General features: G+C 35.1%; 2 protein-coding genes across 2 annotated transcripts; both read left to right on the top strand.

The window, feature by feature from the left end:
* Nucleotides 1–301: 301 nt before the first annotated feature.
* LOC128265108 (venom serine protease inhibitor) lies at nt 302–894 on the top strand. The gene is made up of 2 exons (XM_053000924.1): nt 302–549; nt 616–894. The coding sequence occupies exons 1-2, from the start codon at nt 468–470 to the stop codon at nt 819–821; spliced, it is 288 nt and encodes a 95-aa protein (XP_052856884.1). The 5' UTR covers nt 302–467; the 3' UTR covers nt 822–894.
* Nucleotides 895–9,732: 8,838 nt separating this feature from the next.
* LOC128265128 (27 kDa hemolymph protein) lies at nt 9,733–11,358 on the top strand. Its single transcript, XM_053000955.1, has 2 exons — nt 9,733–10,673; nt 11,188–11,358. The coding sequence occupies exons 1-2, from the start codon at nt 9,757–9,759 to the stop codon at nt 11,249–11,251; spliced, it is 981 nt and encodes a 326-aa protein (XP_052856915.1). The 5' UTR covers nt 9,733–9,756; the 3' UTR covers nt 11,252–11,358.
* The last annotated feature ends 11,728 nt before the right edge of the window (nt 11,359–23,086 follow it).

The following is a 23,086-nucleotide window of genomic DNA, read 5'->3' as shown; positions in this document are numbered from 1 at the left end:
ATTAACTACTCCACTTTTTTTTTTATCAGTATATGTTCCTTAAAAAAAGTTATATTATGTAAACTTTTTAGTTAAAGAAGGGATAACAATTGTATTTTTACACCTAATAAAAATAGTTAAAGTAGTGTTGTTAAACTAAATAAAAAAAGTTAAATTAATAGAGATTTTGGAATAGGAAAGTTTAACTTAACAATTTCAATTTTTTGGTCCAACTTTAGTTGTTGACGTGTTAAAATATTAATTATGCCATTAGTTTGTTGTACCTTTAATGTAACCTATATAACACTTTCAATCGAATAACCAGCAAAGTTGTTGGTAAGCAAAATTGTAGGCCTACCAACTCCTTAGTTCCTGATATCTATTGACATATTAATAGACCAAAGATTACATTCCCAGTTCCCAATCCGCCTTGGGTATAAAAACCCGCTGGCAGCGATCTCATCAGTTTAGTTTGCCATTGCCATTCGATGATGTTGCTCCACCTGAATTATTTGTTGCTGCTGAGTTGCTGCTGCCTGGTTTTCATGGTCACAGCGCAGGTTCCCATCAGTAAGTGTTGGCACACACACTCTTCTATACTCTCCCCCTTCAACTACTATAGTATTTCAATCTTAGCGCCCCGAGAATGCCCTGAAAATGAGACTTTCCTGCCCTGTGGACCCAGTTGCCAGACGGAGTGCTCCACGTTGGGAAAACCATGCCTAATAAACCATATTCGATGCCCCGATGGATGTTACTGCAACAAGGGATTCGCTAGGAATGCCGGCGGCAGGTGCATTCCCCTCAACAGATGCAAAAAAACAACAGCTTACGGAAAGTGAATTGGTGTGTTATCAAGAAATACATACATATGTACATATGTCTGTCTAATTAAAAACGCGATGAAAAAATGGATGGAGGAAGACAGTGGAATTCAATGGGATGATTGTGGCTTTGTTTATGGCGATAATGAAATGATAATTGGGCCAGACCGTGACCTGAACATAATAATGTGATTAAGATGAATAAGCGGCATTTTGGCTTTATCGAAAAGCCGTTTCTGGTTTAATTAAGCTAATTGTTAAAACTGGAATCATCTCAAGTGCTTTTAACTGTTTTATATTTTTATAAATATCACATTTCTTTATATTAGCAACATACAGTAAATAAAAAAAGTTTACGAGCATTTTATATTTAAATACATACAGTAGGTAAACAAAGTTTACTACAATTTAATATGAAATTTTAGTGCAAAGTGTACTTAAACTTCGTTTTCCCATTGTATGTTTCTAATAAATATGAAAGAAATCAGGTTTTCTGTTATTATCTTAAAAATGTTTTTCATTAGTTGATCCCTAAAACGATCCGAAAGTTTGTTTTGAATACTTTTATGTTATTAAAATTGTAATTTTGATTTCATTTAATTTTAATATTTATAGCCATGTCGATGGCTATTCCTGTTTTAAAGTATTGCCAAATCCGAAATCAGAGCTTATGGTAATTTGTCAATCAAGAGAGCAAGCTTTATCAGATCAAGAGAGAGAAATAGAGGGTAAAGCAAACATTTTCTGTTATCTATTCAATGAAAGCTAACAGCTTACGATTTCAGGTGTAAACAACTATGTATATACAAATTTTTTATTATAAACCAACTAATGCTGCCATGTTTGATAATTGCAACGTTAAATCACCCAAGACTATGGAATTAAAGCTAAAACATTTGAACAATATTGTTCTAAGTGGAATTCAAAATACAAAGCTCCTTATACGAGAAATAAACTGTGGCGAACAAACTGTTGTAAGTATGAAAGTATAGAAACAAATTATTGGAATATTCAAATGTTATGTTTAAATTTTAGCGGAGAAAGTGTGTTATTGCATGATTTACTTACAACTATGCTTCAAGATCATAATTACCGAACAAACCTTCTTATTACAACTCTAAAAATAAAATTGTAAAACAAAAATCGGGAGAATGGGAAGAATATGAAGAAAACAAGCATCTCATTAAAGTGTGTCAATTAAAATGAGGTGAGTACTAAGCCTGTGCGAAGCTGTGCGAAATAAACATTTATAAGTGCACTCAAAAAAATGTATCATTGAAACCAAACTATGGTTACGTGAATGATGACAAATTTCTTAATAAGATGAGCATTAAATTAAAACAACGAAAGTATCAAATAAAAACGTATGTTGTTTAAATATTTTAATGAAACTAAAAAGTTTAGTTGGTGTATTATTTAGTATTCAATTAATACTCTTACTTTAATAATGTCTGTAGTTTATTTTCAAGACACACTTATTAAAACTAAACTTTTGATTTTTTTTTTGAGTGTCCGCCTTATAAATCTTGAACTAAAATACAAATGCTTTGCTCTGAGAAATGGACATTTTTAAATGCCATTAGAATCGGAATAAGGGCTTTAAGCTGACATTGGACCTATAAAAAGCCCTTTTACAAGGATAAAAAAGGTGAGCAGAGGGGTAGGGGTGCGGGATGGATATCAAGGAGCAGGATTCTCAAATCCCGTTACCTAAGCCGCATAACGGAATCGAGCGAACGATGACAACAAGCTGAATGCAAAATGTAAATGTTTGCCGTCATCGAGTCGAAAATATTGCTGGGCAGCCCCCGCCCCTTTCCCGAAAGCCAAACGTTAATAAACTCCCCCACAAGTGAAAAAGAGATGGTGCGATAGATGGCATAGTGGGTGCGAGCGGAAGGCCTGCTCGATTTACATGGGCAAACATGTGAGTCTACCTTTGCACCGCCCTCGATTTCATCCCACTCTTCTACTTCCACCCTCTCTTTCCCCCTTTCTCCCCCTTTTTCCCTCTTTCTCATTTTGCCATGCAATTTTAGCGACCACGTGCGGAGAAAAAAAAAATTTGAAACTCTTAAGTGGGTGTACGACATGTAGATACTCTGCGTTTATTTTTTTTTTAACTTATGGCAACTTTTGTAGCCTTGTACATTTTTGGTTTTCTTAGTATTATGCATTTGCAATCGAATACAGTTAAAGGGATCCAAAGAGCAAAGAATTTTTATTCGTGTTTGGTATTTATTACAACAATAAAAATCATAATGTTAAAAAAAAACAAGAGAAAAATGAATACCAAATTTTAAATATCAAAGAAATAAGTTTGGTTTTTATAATAGGTATAAATATATCTTCATAGCTCTAAAGCATGAAAGTCCAATCGAATTAAATTTAATGAATCCAAAAGATTGAGAATTTTTAATGATTTGTGTTAAGTGTGTTCTTTGGTTTCCTTTACAATTTTTTTCCATTCTTGTTCGGTATTTATTTGGCAATGTGAAACAAAAATCATGATCATTAGCTATGTATGTCAAATCAAAAATCCATGAGATCAATGGGTCCATAATTTCTAATGTTAAAAAAATAAATTTGGTTTTAACGAGAGGTTGTTTGAAATATTCAGTTAAATATATTCAAGGCTCCAATGATTAGGCATCAATCAAGCATAGTTTTCGAGTATATAGGGTATTAAAAAAGTGAAGAAAAGCATTGGCTTGGTTTTGGATTTGCAATGCAAACTTTGTGTGAGAGTCACCCCTGCCCCACCCCTTCCCCTCCGCACTGCCACGCCCCTTTTTGTTTGTCAAAGACGCTGAGAAATATTCTTCAAATTCATTGAATTCCGCAACAGGGGAAACGGGATTCGGGATTCGGGGAAAAGCGCCTGCTGTGCGGACCTACGGAAATTCAAACAGAATCAAAGTGAAAAGTTGGGCAAAAAAATCATCGACACACGCGACGGGTGTTTTCGAATATACCCCATACCCCATACGCTTTCGTTTTGCCAACTCCTGTGGCAGGATATCAGTGGCAACAAGAATAACACAACGACTGCCAGTCAATCTTCGAGTGTTTGAAAGGATGTGGATGTGGGAAAAAGTGAAGTGAACTGAACTGGAGTGAAGTGTGCGTGCGAAAAAAGAAAGAGTTTCTCTTTACCAATTCAGAGACCCAAGTTAAGAACCCGGCGAAAAGCGTACAAGCAAACAAACACCAGAAAGGAAAATCAAACAAACACAAACACACACAAACACACACAAGCAAACAGAGCACAAATAATTTGACTTTATCTTAGCGCTAGTCAACCAACTCGCATTACCAATAAAAGGACTAAGGAGGATACCCTCTCCAGCTCTGTTCTCCTTTTTATCATTATTCATTGATTTATGCTTAAAGGCTAAAAGATTTATACTTCAGTGAAAGGTACGGTATAATTTGGTCTTAAAGATAAAGAATCTTAAACCCATTTAATTTAATCACATTTAATATGTTTTGGATTTAAAATACGACATTAAAAAGATATTTGAACAATATCTTAAAATCTTATTATATATGGTATATTATACATATGTTTTTAATCTAGATCAATATCGGTTGGTTTATGAGTTGTGTTAAATCGACGGCCATGGGTTAATTAACAAAATAATTAACAATAAAATTTAATAGCATTTTTTTTATTGCAAAAAATTAACAAAATATATATAATATTAACTTACTATTATAAAATTAAATAAAAATTTGGCAACTATTTTTTGTTTAATGTTTTTTTTGTATTATTGTATATTTTATTTGCTTTTAATGTAGATCAATACCGAATGGTTTATTGTGAATAACAAAATGAACAAAATTTTGTATTTAAAACTTTAATAATTTTTTTTTTTTATTTTTGTTAGTTAACAATTTAGTTATTTATTACATTTTACTAACATAAACATTTTTCAAAGCATACAAAATTAAAGTTTGTATACAAATATTGGCAATGTTTTTAAACAACCATCTTTCCAAAAACTCGAAATCGACCAATATGCAAGTAGATCAGTACTTTAAAAACATATTCCAAGTTTTTTGCTTGTAATATACAGTTCTGAGCATTAAATGTAGTTATGCTTAATTATTTTTAAATGAACCACTTCAATGCGAATTTTAGTGCGTTGTTCTCTTGTATATATTTAATATCACGAGTTGTCACGCACACTGGTCAATAGTTGAATTGCAGTCCCAAAAGTTTCCATTCTCATTTTGTGGGAATTCGTTTCTGTATAGTCCAAGTGCCGCTGCGCCTGACAAAAGTTTCGGGTGCGGTTTGTTTTAGTTATTGCATTTCTTTCGCCATTGTTTTGTTTTTGTCTCCTGTGGAGCACTTTTACAGAAAGTGGTGAAATGGGGGTGGGGGGTACTAGACATAATAGCCTTCCTACCAAGGCCCAAAAGTTCTGACTCCTAGCCGATAAACCGAAAATTCGCTGCATTCCTCGTTTGTATTTGCGGTTTGCACTCAATTTAATTGTGCTCCTGGCAGCCGAACAACGGGGGGTTAAATGAAGGCGTGGGTGGGTTTAAATTTGCACAAGCGGTTGGCTGCACAACTAAAAAACTTCACCAAATTATCAGGTGTTGAGTGGCATTTACTGCTTTTGAGTTAAAAAATTGTTGTTCAATACTTTCAGACATGCATTTTTGAACAGAAAGCCAGTCTGAATCATCAGCTTTGAAGTTGTCAACTTAAAATGTTTAGGCTTTTAATGATAAAGTAAGAAAAAAAAAAGGAAGCATATGTTTTAGGTTTTACCTTAAGTTAGCAATTTAATAAATACAACCCTTTTTATTGAAGTTCGATTGCCATTCAACATCCTAGCGCACACAAAAAAATTTTGATGTAAACTAAGGGAAAATTTTGTTTTTTTAAGCAAAAATCCGATTTGATGAATATCAAATAAATATTATTTAAATCTTTGAGTATATATTAAAAGTACACCTTAAAATAAGAACTAACATTTTTTATGCCAACACGCTATGGCAGAAAATCAAGAGGATATTTTTTATGATTAAAATAATTAAAGAAATTGTGTCTTTAAAAGAAAGACCTGGAAAGACCTCTACTTGAATCTTGAATCACACACTCATACTCATACTTCCGTTTGCCAGGGATTCGCATAGACAGAGCTGGTTTTGCTGCGCTGGCAAGGCTTGATTGTGAAATGAATTATTTGCATTAAAGGGAGCACACACATGGCTGCATTTATGCACTATAGTAGATGAAACAACAATATGTATATTGCATCTGTTTCTGTTTGCGTGCACTGCAATATTATATCATCATTAACATCCTTGTGCTAATTATCGTTGGCTAAACGTATCGCACACACATGAGCGAACGGCAAAGCGGAAACGGAAACGTTGGCAAAGCAATTGGCAAATGGCCTCCGCTTGATCCGCACCCCTTGCCCTTTGACCCTTTGACCCAACAAACTATTGGCAGTTGCAATTAGCTGGTCGCCAAACATCCGCTGCAGCTTTTCCCTCACTTTTTGGCCCACTTTTCGAAAACTTACAAAACTTATTAAAATTTATGATTTAATATTTAAATATTTTAATTAATGATTCAAATTTTAGATTTAAAAGAGTTCCTATTTGATTTAAAAGCACTTTATTTAAGTGAAGGATGGTTTAGATTTAAATTAAATAGTTGAATAAAAGATGACGAAAAAAGTTAAAATAATCATATCTAAAATAATTAAAAACTGCAAGGGGTAAAAATTAAAGCCGAAAATGTTTAAAATGAATAAAAAATATTTGGATTAACTACGCTTTTTGTTACCAGTTTATTAACTGAATTTCTGGGTAAAAAAATCTTAAAATAATCACCAAAATAGTTATATTTAGTAATAGCTCCCTGGAAAAATTTTAAAAAGTTGTTGCATCGAAAGAACTTCGAAATAACCAACCTTTTACAAATGCAGAAATGCCAGCTAATTGTAGCCAACTAATGGTGCCACGCCCCTCAACCGCCCACCGCCGCCCGCTTAAGTGATGCCCACTGCCACGCCCACAAAGTGTAGAGGGTAGCAATTAATTGTGCTCATTTTTAAGGAATCCCTGCCACGCGCTCCATTTCAATTTGCCCTGAATTCCCATGCTCTTTTTTATTTTCTGCTCACTTTCCCCCGTTAGCTGCAATTTTCGGTATTATTTTTAACCGAAAATCTGCAGTTCCAGGCACCCTATGCTCGACGACACGTCCCCTCTCGCTGGCCGCCCCCTTTTCCGAAGTTGTTTATTGCACTTGCAACTTCCGCAACAAACGAAGATAAATTGTTACTTTCTTGCTCGCTCCTCTTGTTTCTAGCTGCTGCCGGTATTTTTTTGGCTGCAAGTGTTGCTATTGCATTACCCCGCAACGTAGGGGTACACTGGGCTTAATAGATATCTAAAAAAAAGTGCATTTTATATAAAACAAAATAAAACATACAATTTTTGTAAAAAATTTTTAAAAATTCTCAGCATAGTCCTAAAAATATATAAATGATTTCTAAATATAGAAATATTTTTTCTTGAACAAAGAAATATTTTCTTAATTATAGAATTTGCCATTAAATGTATGGTAAGCACATTATTATTTTCTACATTTTAGAAAATATTTCTTATTTTTTTGTGGGTTTTTAAAAGGCAAAGCCATTTACTTTAGAAAAATGTACTCCAGCATTTATGGTGCGTTGCCATTAAAGAACAAATTTTTTGTTTTTAGGGTTCATTTTATTTAGTGTGTATAATAATAATGTATATAAATAAACCAAACAAAGAACATTCAAAATTCCAGATCATCCAGGGTATTAAATGTCCCATTACCTCAAACCCAAGCTTAACTTCTAGCTTTGGTCAGACGAAATGTTATATTTCTGCTTGATTATTTGGTAAGCAGCTGCAGCCATAAAGCAGTTTGAAAGAAGCAATTTAAAAGGCTGCAAACCAAATAAAATAATTATAATTCCCATCTGATTCGGTTTATGGTTTATGGAGCACGACTTGACGATTAGCTGTCGGTCAGGATCCAAATCGACGGGGCTTATCACTTTGCCACCGATTGTCAGATTACCAACACCTTGATTATAGTACAGTATATCTACAGTAGTAGTTGTATTATCAATCTCACGGACTTCCGTGTTGAAGTAAAAGTAGGGTAGAGTTATAATTCTTGTGCCACTCAATAATCTTCTCAAAGACGTATAATAACTCCTTTCATAACAGCCCAAACTAATTCCCACTTGTCAATGTTTTCGCTTGATTACATTCCCATCATTTCCCTAAGCTTTCAAGTAATTATAAAAAACCCAATTGAGATTGCCTAACTCAAATGCCAGCAGCTGGCTTATCAACTGCATATATGTATACATATATGTTTGCATATAATACGTGTACAAGTGTTTAGATTACACAGAAAAAAAATGAATAACAAATGATAATCGATGTGATATGTTCAAATAGAGAGAGAAATCGAAAAATTACCTATTTTGTATATCAGTTTTACATTATTCAAAGGTGAAAATGATTTTTGATCTGTAAATATCAAATTGATATTGGCAAAATTTTTGTTCTGTGTAGTCACTGCCGTAAATAGAACGGTAGTTACTAATCAAACCGATTTCATCCAGACTGCCCCCTAGACTTTGATTATCGAACAATTATAGGGTCACAGGTTCTCACTCCTCTTAACCAAACATACACTCGACATAAAACTGTCATGATGTTGTACTTACTTATCTAGTATCTATTAGTATCTAATTACCAGTAGTATCTAATACTAAAAACAGTCAGCTTTAACAGATATAAGAAATTCGCTAATATATTCTCATTATTATCATTATATCAACAAATGAATAGATAAATAAATTAAAGCTTGCTGTAAGAGTAGATTTCAAGAAAAATTAAAATAATTTTCATTTAGGATGTATTTTTTAGAGGGTCGTAGAAATTGTAATAAATCTCAGATTACAACTTTAAAACGTTAGTGTGACTCCAAATAAATGGGCCACTTAATTAAAAATTTTAAATAATTTTTAATCTCGTGGAATTTAAGAATTATAGAAAATAAGTTTTTATGGGACTAATACGCAGGAGCACCTTCAACAAAGTTTGATTTTGTGGTTCTGTGTATTTAAAACGATTTTGTGATAATCAATGTTTTAAAGGTTAATTTGCTCGTGTAAACGAGAGACCTTAAGGTCTCCCATTCGTAAACATCTAACTATTTCAAACTCGGGGATTTTTGTATAGACCATTATAATACAAATTTATAAAAAATCAATTTATTTTATATAAGCTATTTTGAACATTTTTCATGGAGTGTCTTTTGAACAGATGAATAATACGCAATTACTGTTTAAATATTTAGCCTGCCTCATTATCAAAACACTTAATCGTTAAAAGTCTTTCTTAGATAATTAACTAAGTAATTCTCGGGGCCTTGTATTTTTTGTTTATACCAACTTATTTAAAAATGTAACAATTTAACATTTTTTAATGAAGTGTGAATACTGTTTAGTTGTTGTTTACCTTACATGATTATGAAAACACTAATTCGTTTACGGTCTCTTACATTATTTGTATATTTATTTATAACAATAATTTATTAAAAGAAAAGCCCTAAAACATGAAAATATTAGTTAAATAATAGGATCAAGTTTATTTTATCATTTTTTTAACCAATTTTTCATGAAGTGTCTTTGGAGCAAATGCCTAATCCGAAATACTGTTTAGTTGGTTGTTTACCCCGCCTGATAATCAAAACACGAAATGGGCAAACGATTGTCTTTGTGGGGCGCTGTTATCTCAGACATTGACCCCTACCGACCCCTCTCTCAGGCGGGGGATAATGATGATACCCACACCCATGCCCATAAGAAAGGCGATAAGAAAGCCAGAGGTACGAGTGCCAGCTCTCTGCATTTCCCAGCCAGTCATGGCGAGAATGTCGAGCTGGTCGGTTTTGCCGATGTTTTCACTCCTGGCGGTGGCGGCGGTGTGCGCCGTTAGTGGATCCATGGATTTGCCCGGATCCCTGGATCCCTCGCTCCTCGAGAACGTGGATGTGGACCAGTTGAGATCGAACTATCTGCCGCCGGGTCTGCAGAACACCAATCTCACCGTGGACGACTTGCAGAAGCTGTTGCAATCGAAGTGCCAGAAGGCCAACGATCATTTGCCGCCTGGCTCCGTAAATGCCACGGCGCTGAGCAAAACGATCGAGCAGTCGGCCATCAAACTCTTCGAGTGCCTATCCGGGCTGGCCAATGTCACCGAAATCCAGGCGGAGATCGCCGAGGCCACTCCCAAGGGCGACCTGGATGTGGTGTTCGAGAAGTACTGCCTGCGGATGCCGCAAGCGAAGGGCTGCCTGAAGGAATTCAACGACGCCATCCTGCCCTGTCTGACCGCCGACGAAAAGCGGCACAATGGAGTGCTGCAGCGGATTGCGGACAAGTTGCTGGAGTTCATATGCTACAAGAACGGCGATCAGATTGCCCTCTTCATAGCGGAAAAGGGACCCGAGTGTCTGACAGACAGTCGCGATGGCATCGCCAACTGTCTGAACGCCTCCTTTGCCGGCTATCTGCCCAAGGAGTTCAGTCCGGAGTGGAATCTGCCGCAGTTGGTCCTGGGTCCCAAGCAGTGTGTCGACCTCTATGAATTCGAGACTTGCACCGTGAATCTGCTCGAGAAGTGCGAGGTCATCACGCCGAGCAACATTGTGGAGTCCATGTTCCGGTACGTGCGCCGGGAGTCCTCCTGCCAGCCGCACATCGACAGGGCCAAGCAGCAGCACCGCAGGGCGGCCCCCTTGGTGGGCGTGGCCGGATCCGGATCATCCCTGCACTGGTAAAAAAAAATACTCAATTAATGCGGCTTTTTGGTCATTTTATATATTACATTGTTTTTAATAGTTTGACTATATTCGAAATAGATTTAAATAGCTGAAAATGTAATTTAAATGTCATACATATTAAATGTAACTAATGCTCAACTTAAATATATTTCACTTTGATTTTCATCCAACATTTTTGTTTGATATTTCATTTGACTTATATCTTAATGAATTGAAATACCTAAAAATGTAATTTTAACGATCACCATATTAAGCGTACCTTTTACTCAATTTAAATATTTTTCGCTTTGATTTTTATTTATTTATTTATTTATTTCTCAAATATTTAATTTGACTATTTTCGTAATATCGTAAATTTCTAAAAATTATATTGTAATGTAAACCATGGAGTTTAATCATTTATATATTTTTCGCCTTGATTTTTAGTTTAATTTAATTTTATGTTTAAATATAACATGTATAGACTCAATAGCCCGATGCTTATATTTACTCTTCCATTTTTATCAGTGTGCATCTCAGCTGGATTCTCGCGAGCCTGTTAATGGCCACTTTGCTCACCCGACTGGCCTAGTCCTTCGCTGCATCTCTCGTTCTTCTTTTTTTTTTGATATTATATAATTATTTTTAATAAACTTTGCAAAGTCGGAGGCGGACAGCCGCTCGGCATAAGCCGCTTAACGGATTCTCTTTTTAACTGTGCAAATTGGTGGAAAGGGGGTGGCGGTAGCGGTAGTTGCGGGTTGCGGGTTACGGAAGCGGGGGCCCAAAGTGTTAAGCTGCATAAACACAAGCCTGAAATATGACCGGAGGACTGGGGTCATCGCAGGTGCACTGGGAAAAAAGCAACATAATAGCGAGAAAATTAATACAAAATACAAAATTCGTTGGTGATTTGTCCTGCACAAGGATCTAATTAAATTAATACACATAAACAAATTGAATATGATATGGTTAACTTTTTGGTGTAGTATATACGGGAACTGGTGCACTGTAAAAAAGGCATACTAGAAGGAAAAACCATATAAAATTGTTGGCGATTTTTTTTAACAATGTAACTTAAACCAGCCAATCTATTGAATACGTAGAATATTTAATACAATATTTTTAAAAAACTAAATTTTATTTTGTATAATATTATAAATTACCTTAAGTTAATTGTTATTTATATTAAAAATCAACAGTAAATCCGTCAGTGTCCCACAATATGTAGAGTTTTTAATGGTTTTGCAAACTTATGTGCTCAGATATTATGTAACATGTTGTTTTATTATGCCTTTTTACTGGGTTTTAAATCCAAAATGAGAGTTTCAAAGGCTTCTGAGACACTAACAATTGACTTTCGGTTGGAATACGATTGGAAGAGATTTTTGAGCACAAGTTTCTCTCGGTGCAGTCGTACCATATTGTATGCGCTTATCGGACAGCAGCAGCTACTGAAGCTATAGCTATAGCAACTGAAACTGAGGAGCACAATCCCAATCCGGAGCAAAGACAAAAAGAAAGGAAAAGGGAAGGCTAAAAGTGCAGGAGAAAGGCGGAGAAAGTGACAGAAATGGCTGGAAAAAGGCGAAGAGTCAAGGAAACGTATTTGCCACCCAAAAGTCGCTGCTGCTACTGTTTTTTTTTCTTTTGGGAAGTCTTCAAAAACTCAAATAAAAAAATTTATTCATTTAACAGTTTGCTAATTTAAAACTTTTTGGGAGCCAACAAATATATGTGTAAACTTTATAATAATGTTAACTGAAGTCCAAATCTTATTTTTATGTACTCAAAATGTTCAAACAAATAATATGTTTGCAAGTAAATTGAATATGTACGAAAACATTTTTTTTTTGTATATTTGGGATTGATTTCTTGCATTAAAAATAATATTATTTTATACTTTTCTTGTTATAGGAAATATTTTTTTTTTCGAGAAGTTATATTTCAGGGTTCGAGGGCTTATTCTTTTTTGACATGACAAGGTGACGATTGTTCTAGATTTGAAGGCTTTAATTTTTATATGTGTAACCAACATATATAAGTGTTTAGTACTATACCCTTAGGTGACTCCAAAATAGGGTATTTTCGAATCCTTATAAATCATAGGAACTTAAACAGCGTTGAGCGTACAGCGAAAAAATGAAACCTCAACTGTCATCATTTCACAGACGAGTGCAACTTGGGGGTTGGGCGAAAAATCGCTGTAAAAACTGGACAACAAGGAGCTCATCCTTGGCATTCGTCCTTCGGTTTCTTCGGAGGCCATTTTGATGGTAGACGAAGCGTGAAATGAAATGGACGGGATCTTACTTGGCTCCCTGCCTCTTTTTTTTGGGAAACTCCCCAAATCCTGCGAATAATTCAAACCAAAAACATGGCCCATTTAATGAGCGGATTGCAATCAATAAACCTTAGAAACGCACTAAACAGTAGAAATAAATATGGATTTATATAAATAATCAAGATTGAGGTTATATAAAAGGGAAATTAGATTCATTTTCCACGAAATAAAATTGTGCCTGAGGCTAAATTAACATTTAACCCATTCCCATTCCCAGCAAGACGGCCATAAACTTTGGCTAGTTAGCCCGTCGAAAGTCTTTGGCTAACAAGTCATAAATGTTGCAAACTTAATTAGGACTGCAGTTTTCCAAGTCCAAATTACGACCACGCCCCCATCGTCTCTGCCCGACCCCTTTTTCGCAGTCCATTATTGATGTGAAAAATGCGGAAAATGAATGCGTTTCCGGTACTTTTCGCAAGTTGGCAGCTAAATTGCAACGGCCATGAATCATTCGCGACTTTTCCCGCTTTTTCCCCATTTTCCAGCATTTCTCACATTTGGCGGGCGATTCGCAAGAAACAGACAAACTTTGTACGTGCCACGCGAGCAAATGCCACAAGCAGGGGCTTAAGGGTTAAGGGTTGAGAGCTAGGGGTTGACCAGGGGTTAAGGGCTCTCGAAAGTTGGCTAGCAAATAATTGCACGTCATTGACCAAATTATTGGCCCCTCTATTTGGGTAGAGTAAATTGGGAAAAGTGTCGAACGGGAAGCCAAAAGTGAAATGGCCGAAATGTTGGCATTAAAAACACCCACTTTCAATAAACATAAGATTAGTTGCAGCATTATGACCGAGCAAATCTACATAAAAGACAATAATTAATCTCTTTTTTAAACGTTTCTTGTCTATAATAAAATCTATATCACAAATTAAAAGAATTTCTGAACATTAAAGATTTTAAGAATATTTTATTAGTTATTTTTTGGTTAGAAAAAGTTTTTTGGCTATGATAAATTCTTTATACAAAAATTTTAGGAATTTTGGAAACCTCAGGATTTCCAGAGTTGTTTTTGGTTTTTAGTTTTATTTACAAAATAGTTATATTCTAAATTGCATTTTTTTTTCAGATTCTTTTTAGAAGTTCTTTGTTTTAAATTTTTTTTCTGCAAGCATTGAAATAACTCTTTCCACACTTTTTAGAATCTCTAACTAAACATTGGCCTAACATTTTTGTAACATATCTCATACACAATTGTTGCCAATTTGTTATCCAGATTTTTTCCCGAGAACTCTTTGAAAGACTTTAAGTTCACGTTCAAGCAAGAAAAGAAAACTGAAAAATAAGAAGGTAAAGTGGATGGAAAGGAATGAGAAGTAGTGGCTGCACTTTGTCAAATTTAATTAAATATTTCAATTTTGGCCCTGGAAAAGCTGGCACATCCATGGCCGCAACTATCTCTAATTGTGCACGCATTTCCCGACTCCCCACCCCGAACCCCAACTTTACCTGGGGAGTGAAGAAGGCGGTGAAAGTGCGGGAAGGGCGGGGAGAAGGCGAGGTTTTCACCTGAGGTGTCTGCGGCTGTTGGTGTCCCACGCTTCAACGCTCATTTGCAAATATTTGGCTACGTGGTGCGGTGTGAAAAGCGCGTGGAAACGAGAGTAGAAAGGGGCGGCGAAAGGGGGTGGTAAAGGGGGAAGGGCTGGTGAATAGGTTGGAGAGAAAGCGCAGACATGGCGGCCCATGGGGAAATTGCAGCAAATGCAGCAGCCGGCAGATTGAATGAATCTTTGTTAAGGGGGTTCAAAGGTGGTTCAAATGGGGGTTCAAAGGGGGGTTCAAAGGGGCACTGGAAAAAAAGGTAGTAAATCCAAGTATTTTGTACTCAATTTAAATATTTATAAAAGGGGGTTCAAAAGGGGAGAAATTAAGCACATATTTTAATCATTGTACTTATTTGCACACATCTTTATAGCCTTATCTCTTATTATATCCTTAAGCCACATACATAGTTTCTAGTTGTTTTGGCTAATTAATTTTGAATTTAATTTGGCAACTGTTGCCAGTTTACAGAAATCTATCGAACCTGACAACTTTCCAGCATCAGAATTTGCCAAAGGGTTGTTTACTCTAAGTTTAACCCCCCAATGCAACCCCTTTTCACTTCCCTTAGCCCCCCAATCGTCCCCTTTTAACTCCATTTTAGGGTTGCCACTCCAAGTTTGTAGCACTTGAAGTTCGCTTTGTTTCCTTTCCCCTTGACTTTCACCTTTCTCCTTCGTCCCCCGTGTGTTCCTGTGTTGGCTTAACGCATGAATGTGTGTGTGTGTGTGTGCGTGGCAATGCGTGTGTGGGTAGAGAAAGGGGCTTAGAAAGTGTGGCTGGGGGAGAACCGCAGGGGAATATTTGGCATCCACAAGTACGTATACTTTGGGGTCTAATTTGCGGTTGCTGGCGCAGCTCAATTTACAAGTGAGAAATTAAGATGTCGACGAAAACTTTGGTCCAAACACCTTTTCCCACAAGCGGTGAAATTGGGAGAAATGAAAAGAGACAGGGATATGTCGGAAAAGCCGTGGAAAGATGCATCAAAAACCGCAAAGTCTCATCGCGCCACAAAGTCTAAAATCTGAAGTGTTAATAGCATCGTAACCAATGCATTTTTTTAATTTTTTACATTTCATTTACTTTGTATTTACTTTTTTATGAAAAAAAAACGTAAATGTACTTTAAATTGCCAGCAACAATATAGGATACGTATTCGTATTTACTTATGCTTCCATCAAAATCATTTTCATTTAACACACACTTTTCATTGCTCAATATTTATTTGGATATTTGTACCTTATAAAAAACAGAAATGCTTTTTTAGTTTCACTTTAAGTATTAAGACTTTTTTTAATTTCTTATTTATTTCTATTTGCATGAAGATAAACTTTTATCCTTATTAAGAAAGCAGGAATATATTATAAAAATGTATTTAATCAAGTTTTAATGTTATACTTCTAGTGATACTCAATGTTATTTCAAGCATTTATGTACTTCAGGCTTGTTGAGTGGTAGAATTTCGTGACTATTTATGGGTTTAATGTAATTATATATAAGGATTTTTATATGTGTCGTATTTAACATAGTTTATTAGTTAAAACTTTGCATATTTGGGGCATAAACATTATGTAATATATAGATAATGTTATGTTTAAGATTTATGTATAGAGTTTGTTTAGTGATAGTTTTCCGTGAATATTAATGACTGCTAGTCATTTTAAATATGGATTCTTATATTGTGGTACATAATGTTATTTTAAAGATTTATGCGTTGAAAGTTTTTTGAGTGATCGATTTTAGTGAATATGTATGGCTGCTATGTCACTTTAAATAAGGATTCTCATTTGTGCTGCTCCTAACATAGTTTTCCATTTAAAACTTTGCATATTTTGTGCTTATAGTTGTACTCTCCATATTGTTATATGTAAGCCCGCTCCTCGTCGCCTAACTAGCCTGATGTGAATTTGATTAAAACTGCACATTAAATCCGCTGACAGCTGTCGGAAGTCGTCGGAGGACTCGCTTCGTTGGCGGGGTTGGAAAAAGTGGACAGAGCGAAAACCGCTGATGACATTAAAGTCACCCTTGTGTGGTTGTCTAAAAATTATGCAAAGACCAAAGACACTCGATGTCCAACGGGGAGAAGCGGGGGTCTGCGGCTTGTGCTGTCACACACGCAGCGTCAGCGATTTTCGCTTAAAATTGCGAAAACTGTAAACAGACTGGTATTTTCGTACCTACTGATTTCCAGCGAAAAAGACAGTTTTTGATGGAACTCGCTAAGCCGATTATATTTATTTGAAATTTAACCTAAGTCCCCAGAAACCAGGTAATAAATATTTTACCCGCTTCTTTAATTCATTATTTTGCTCGAGCTTTTTTTATTTAAGTTGATATACTTAATATACTTTAATCAAAATTCATTTAATTTAAATTTTAATGTTTTGAATCAGTAATTAAAAAAAAATAACCTTTTTTTAATCGATCTTTTTATATTCAAGTTGCATACCATATATATACATATACCATATATATATATATATATATATGTATATATATATACCCAGCGATACAAGTACAGTACTTATACTTCACTACACTAGCCACATTAAATTACATTTAATTACATTACATTACTTTATTTCTAAAATCATTAAATTCTATTATTAAACTTTTGTGACCATTGGTGTTTGTGATTTGGGCCAACGTGTTGTAATTGTAGTGTAAATTATTTTAGGGCGGTCAAAAAATAAATAGGGAACCAAAAAATGTAGTTTTCAAAAGTTTCCATAAGAATTACTCATTCGATACGTAAGCCAGCTCGATTTGTGTTTGATCTCGCTTAAATAGGAGTCCAAATATGGAAAAAAAAAAAAAATTTTTTTTTTAATTTGGAATACTGAATACAAAGTTTGACATCACAAATGCCGCTTGGACGAAAATAATGTTTTATTCAAAAGCAACAGTGCGTATGAGTCTGATATATAAGGTTACAAAAACAAGTTCCAAATTAATCTGAGATGTGGGTATTTCCCTAGTCGTTACCAAATGTATACCTTGTAACTTGCATTTTTTCAGCCGGGCTCCGTGCGATTTTGTCCACCGCCATTCGATGCGACAAACTTTATTAATTGCGACAAAACGATTACGGGGAGACTAATTTTCCTATCTACCACTTGGTGGTCAGGCTTTTTATCAAAACTCTGGGAAGTGATTGTCCAAAATTGGAATGTTAACCACCGTTGAATTCGTCATAATATTTCAAATCAAATGGCATTCACAGCTAAATTTATTTGGTTTATTCAATTTTTCGCATTTATCAAGTATGCAAAAATTGGTCAAAAAGTTATTTTTCAAAAAATCAATTTTGAAAAATCGTTTTTTTTTATGAAAACTAAGTTAATTGCTCTAAATTGTAGATGGGTAGTATAGGTTGTCAGCTGTCCAGAACAGTCACTTTTATGGCTATACCTCTAATTTTGGCCAAGTTACAACAAAAGGACGCTTTAGAAATTTTGTATTTGTCAAATCTCCAAAAACCCCGAAAAATCACCTAAAATTTCGTTTTTTATATCAAAACCTTGGGAAAAAATGGTCACCAGATTCTCAGTTAAAAAATTTTCAGATTTTAAAATTTCGCAAAAAATTATGATGTACCCCCTTATCCAAAATGCAAAAATTGGTCATAAAATAAATTTTTCAAAAAATCGATTTGTAAAAATTAGTTTTTCTAAACTGATTGTACACGGGTAGTATAGGTCGCCATCTTTACAAAACAGTCACTCTGATGGCTATACGTCTAATTTTGGCCAAGTTACAACAAAAGAACTATTTAAGCTTTTTTTTTTTTTGACAATACTCCAAAAACCAAAAAATAACACCTATCTATCAAAACCTTTGGAAGTAATTGTCGAAAATTGGAGTGTTATTCACAGTTGAATTTTTCATTAGATTTCCAAACAATGTTGTCGACAAAGCATCATAAGTTTTTAGTCAAATATCGCGCATCCGCGATGTGGGACCTCCAAACCTTTTTAAACCTTTTTTTTTCACTTTTTTAACCCCTGTTTGTAACCTTTTAATGTGTAGAGGTCATCAAGTATCGAACGTTAATTAAGGAAACAAATATGGCCAAATTAAAGCCAATTAAAGCCAATCAGCAATGACAACAAGATGTGAAAATGTGAAATCAAAGGGTACGAAGTGAAAGAGGCAGTCGTTATCATTATGAAGGCATTCAAGCCCCCATTTTAATCTTGGCTGTGTGCATAATCGGTTCCTATCAAATCGAATGGAACAGATAAAATGTCAATTGGCCTAATTGCTCAATCAGTAGAGCACTATTTTTCATTCACAATTTAGGGGTGTGGCCGAAAGACAAGGACAAAACAACGTTGCATGATATGCATAAATTGACAGAATTGTTGCGACTGGTTCAAGCGAACTTTGTGCACTCCACCCATTCCACTTACTTTTGCTTCCCCATCTAAAACTGGGGACGTGTCCCAAGAATTTGGCCAAGAAAATAAACCAATTTTGGTGCAGAAGGAGTCGGACTAGGACCAAGTTTCCAATAGTTGCAATTAAGTGCAACATTTTGGGGTTTTGTTTGCATGTTCCACAAAGTCTCTCCCTTTCGAATCCTTTAGCTCTTCTTTAGTATTTGAACCCAAAATGTGTGTGTGTGTGGGTTTTCCGGGCTACGGAATTTCGAGTTTCAAGGGAAAAGTTTAGTTTTGGCTTAGATGGCAGGCTTAGTTTTTCAATTAGTTTGATGGCAACGGCGGTCTCATAAATTGTTGTCAAGTGTTAGCAAAATCCCCAGCTTTTCGAACCAAAAAACATAAAAACGGCGATAAGCGTGCAAGAAAAAAAGATAAAAATGGCAAAAAGTGGAATTCATTGAAAGGCTTTCAATTCATTCGCTTTTTCGGTCGCCCTGCCACTTGTCACTCGCCTCGATTGCCAATCAAACTGTTTCGAAACAGGGTTCTCTTACACTATTTTAACTCCCTTTTCGAATGTCCACGCCATCGAATTGACTCCGAGGCCTTCTTTCGCCGTTGATGTTGATGTCGGTTGGACTTGTCTTGCTTTAATTGCGTTTCGCTGTAGCTGCGGTGAAAAACGGCTTTCCCCATCCCCAATTTTCCGGCATACCATTGTATTAGGAGTCAGGCGCCACTCTTGCACCTTTTGTATTTTGGCTGCACTCTACTCCAGACCCAAAAAAAAAAACTTACACTCACCCAAAACACCCAAAAGTAAAGTATTCAAATTACCTGCATTTTAGGATAATGATCAAGGCCCTAACTTGCCTTAGCGCCATCATAAGGTAAAACTAATCCATTGTTAAATGAATTTAAAGTTATTGGGTACCAACTATTTGTCAGTAGGAGGAGTATTAAATTAATACAACGAAAGTATACAAAATAACCGTTTGTGCTTTAAAAATACTGCAGTTATAGACTTTTCGGTATAAAAATTAAACTAATAAGTTATATTATGAGATATTAAATTAATACATAAACTTAAATACTGTCTGAAGTTAATTTTCAAGACTAAACTTTCATTTATATGTAAATTCATTTATATGTAAATTGTAAATGGATATTATTTCGTAATTTCATACGATATTAATCAAAAATAAAAAAGTTTCATTCAAAGTTTTTGTTTAGACACGGCAACAATGTCTATTGCGTTTTGCTTTGGTTTTTTTTTCGGAATAGAATTAAACACCTAAAATTTAATTTTATAAAGCATACTAAATTCAAATATAATGCTTTGAAAACAAAGGACACCTATTTTAAATCAAAAATTTCCACAATAGCTAAAATATTTGAATAATATGATTTTATTTTCAATTTAAACATGAAATATATAATATACAATTTAAAATGCAATAGTCAGCTATTTGTTGTTACTGCTTCTATACATATTTAACCTTTCACAGTTTCCCAAGTGAAGTGGTACTCTCCGCCCCTCAATATAATTTAAATGAAAACTTAAACAGACACAGAGATTGAGAACGAGAACGAGCTTATTAAGGAAAATGCATTTGTGCCGAGCTCTTGGATAGGAAAGTGGCCCGAAAAGGCCCTCTCCTTTTCACTTTTTCCACCGGGTGTCTGTGTGCGGCAGTTGCCAAATAGCTGCCCGTGCAAATAACTCACAAAACTATACAGATAGCATATATATATATATGTATATATATATATGTGCCATACATACACTTTATATATATGCATGAATATATCTGTAGTGCAGCTGCACGACACCTAAGTAAAAAAAGAAAGGAGAAAAAGGCGAGCACTGGGCACTTGTCTCAAGTCGTGTCGGATTGAAATACCCCCCCTATGGCTGCCATTTATCTACCATTACCATTTAGCAGTTCCAGAAGAGGCCCAAGTCTCGGGTTCCAAGTTGCGAGTCCTCGGCAGCTCTCTTTGGGTCCCAACTTGAAGCTGGCTTTTGGTTAAATTATGCGTTATTTAAGCTTTGAAGGGGATTTGCCCCCTTTGCCGACAGAGGAAAAGTATTTAAATATTTTGCAACTGAAGGCGAAGCAGCCTCCTCATTCACATGGTCAGCGCCATAATTAAGACGTTAATTGCTGCCCCAAAACAGGTGGGCTGAATGTAGATAAAACCATTAAATGCAATTACAAATTTAATTGGAAAATAGTAGTGTGCTCGGATATACTCTTCTTTAAATTTAACATTTTCTAGTTAAGTCTTCACAGTCTTCTCTTAACCGATATATCCATTTAACACAGTTTTGTGGAATGCCTTTTGCATTGACCTTAAACTGCAAAATGGGTAAAAAAAAGCAAAATCCTTTTGCACAAAAACTTTGGGATTTGAGCCACAGGCTCCATGAGTTCCAATTTACCATATTTTTCGTTTTGTGTTCCTCTTGTTTTTATTTTTGTTTAAGGTGTTTTATACAGTTCGAATTTAGAACAAATCAATATTTTTTATTTTATTTTTATAGTGTAAATATATTTTAAAAATACTCACAGAAAATTTCATTTCGATCCGGTAAATATTTTCAAAGTTACACCCAAATTTTAAAAGCCGTTTCAAAGTGCGTGAAAATACAAGAACTAACTTTAAACGCGTTTTTTTTCAAAGTGGTGTTTTCAAAGTCGGTGACCAACATTACTCGAAAACGGCTAAACCGATTAGTCTTAAATTTTTTTTATTTTCAGAGGATCCATTTCAGAGAGAATAAAACGTTTAGGAAAATTTGCTTTTTTCGGCCTTCTAACTGTATATAACCCCTTTAAATATAAGTAAATTCAATACAAACTATAAAGTTTAATATAAGTGTTTACTTATAACGATAAAAGTGTTCTGCTGTAATTTTCTATTACAAACTGAAAACATACTTGAAAATTGAAGTTTTACTCGTTTTGAGAGTTGGTGTGTTAAATTGTTATGTTGTTACTTTTTTTCTGGCCTATGCCCCACAATTTCAGCTTCAGCACTGTTGATTTTTTTTCTTTTCGTTAAATTACTGCTTGCTTCCTGCTCAACAAACAACTTCCTTCTTTCCACTGACTTCTTGCTTCGCCGATGTCGGCATAAATCATTGTCCTGGAGGAGCTTTCTCCCCTTTCTCAACCGCTTTCTCCCCAAGCCCCGTTGAGAATTTGCACGCGTGTGCGGCCTGCACTAAATGACTTCATCGCAAACAAATAAAATATCAATAACGTCAAAAGTGCAATAAATCATCGGTGCAGCTACTGGTTTTTGGTTGCCACTCCTTCCCTCTTTCCGCTTTCCACTCGCGCTTCGCAAAGGAAAAGGGGGGCAGAAGGATCAGGTTGGGAGGCAGGGGGGTGTGGCACTGCCAACAGTCGGGCACATTTCATTTGACGCTGAAATGGAAAATGGAAAATGCAAATTGTTTGCGCGTCGCACAAAAGTATGCAAAAATAGCTTCGGTCAGAGGTGGCCACGCTCTAGGGGATGAGGGGGCGTGGAAGGGGGCAGCAGGGGGCGTGGGAGGCGGAGACGGTGTCCAAGTGCTGACCAAAAACGGTAGGACGACTCGTGGGGGAAATGGGTTCTACTTTATATTTCACTTAGGTAAAAAAGTGGTACTTTACATATTAAGTGAAGGTATTCAAAAGTAAAAGTAACCATTTAAAATGTTTTATTTTTTAATTTTAATTATTATTTTATTTTATTAAGTTTTAATTACTAAGTTAATTAACAGCACAAAGAACTTGATTGTTCTATTGATATTTCCATGTCTAGTGAAGGTTTGACTATTTTTAATGTTTTATTTTTCATGATTTATATGTCTTAATGACTTCTTAAATAGTATCTTTATCGTTTACTAAGCAACGTTTAAAGCATTAAGTTAATAGATTTTTTTGAAAATTTTATACCTCTGTTAATATATATTTCAATCAACATTTTGAAGCCATATCAATAAAAAAATAGTATAATTGTTGAATTTTTGCGTACATTTATGATCTGCAGCCTCTACAGATTTCTTTTTTTTATTGTTAATTTATTAACCATAATTGTTTTGTGAATATATAGGATTGAATCCTAAAACAATGATAAACATATGAACACT

The sequence above is a fragment of the Drosophila gunungcola genome, unplaced genomic scaffold, assembly GCF_025200985.1.
Source record: "Drosophila gunungcola strain Sukarami unplaced genomic scaffold, Dgunungcola_SK_2 000095F, whole genome shotgun sequence".
Taxonomy (NCBI): Eukaryota; Metazoa; Arthropoda; class Insecta; order Diptera; family Drosophilidae; genus Drosophila; species Drosophila gunungcola.
Note: the sequence above shows the minus strand (reverse complement) of the source record. Positions and strands in the feature narration are given on the sequence as shown.

Excerpts from the sequence above, each read along its gene's own strand:
- LOC128265108 (XM_053000924.1), top strand. The coding sequence starts at position 468 with ATGATGTTGCTCCACCTGAATTATTTGTTGCTGCTGAGTTGCTGCTGC. Across the intron at positions 550-615 it reads CACAGCGCAGGTTCCCATCA|CGCCCCGAGAATGCCCTGAA; the intron begins GTAAGTGTTGGC and ends TTTCAATCTTAG.
- LOC128265128 (XM_053000955.1), top strand. The coding sequence starts at position 9,757 with ATGGCGAGAATGTCGAGCTGGTCGGTTTTGCCGATGTTTTCACTCCTG. Across the intron at positions 10,674-11,187 it reads TCCGGATCATCCCTGCACTG|TGTGCATCTCAGCTGGATTC; the intron begins GTAAAAAAAAAT and ends CATTTTTATCAG.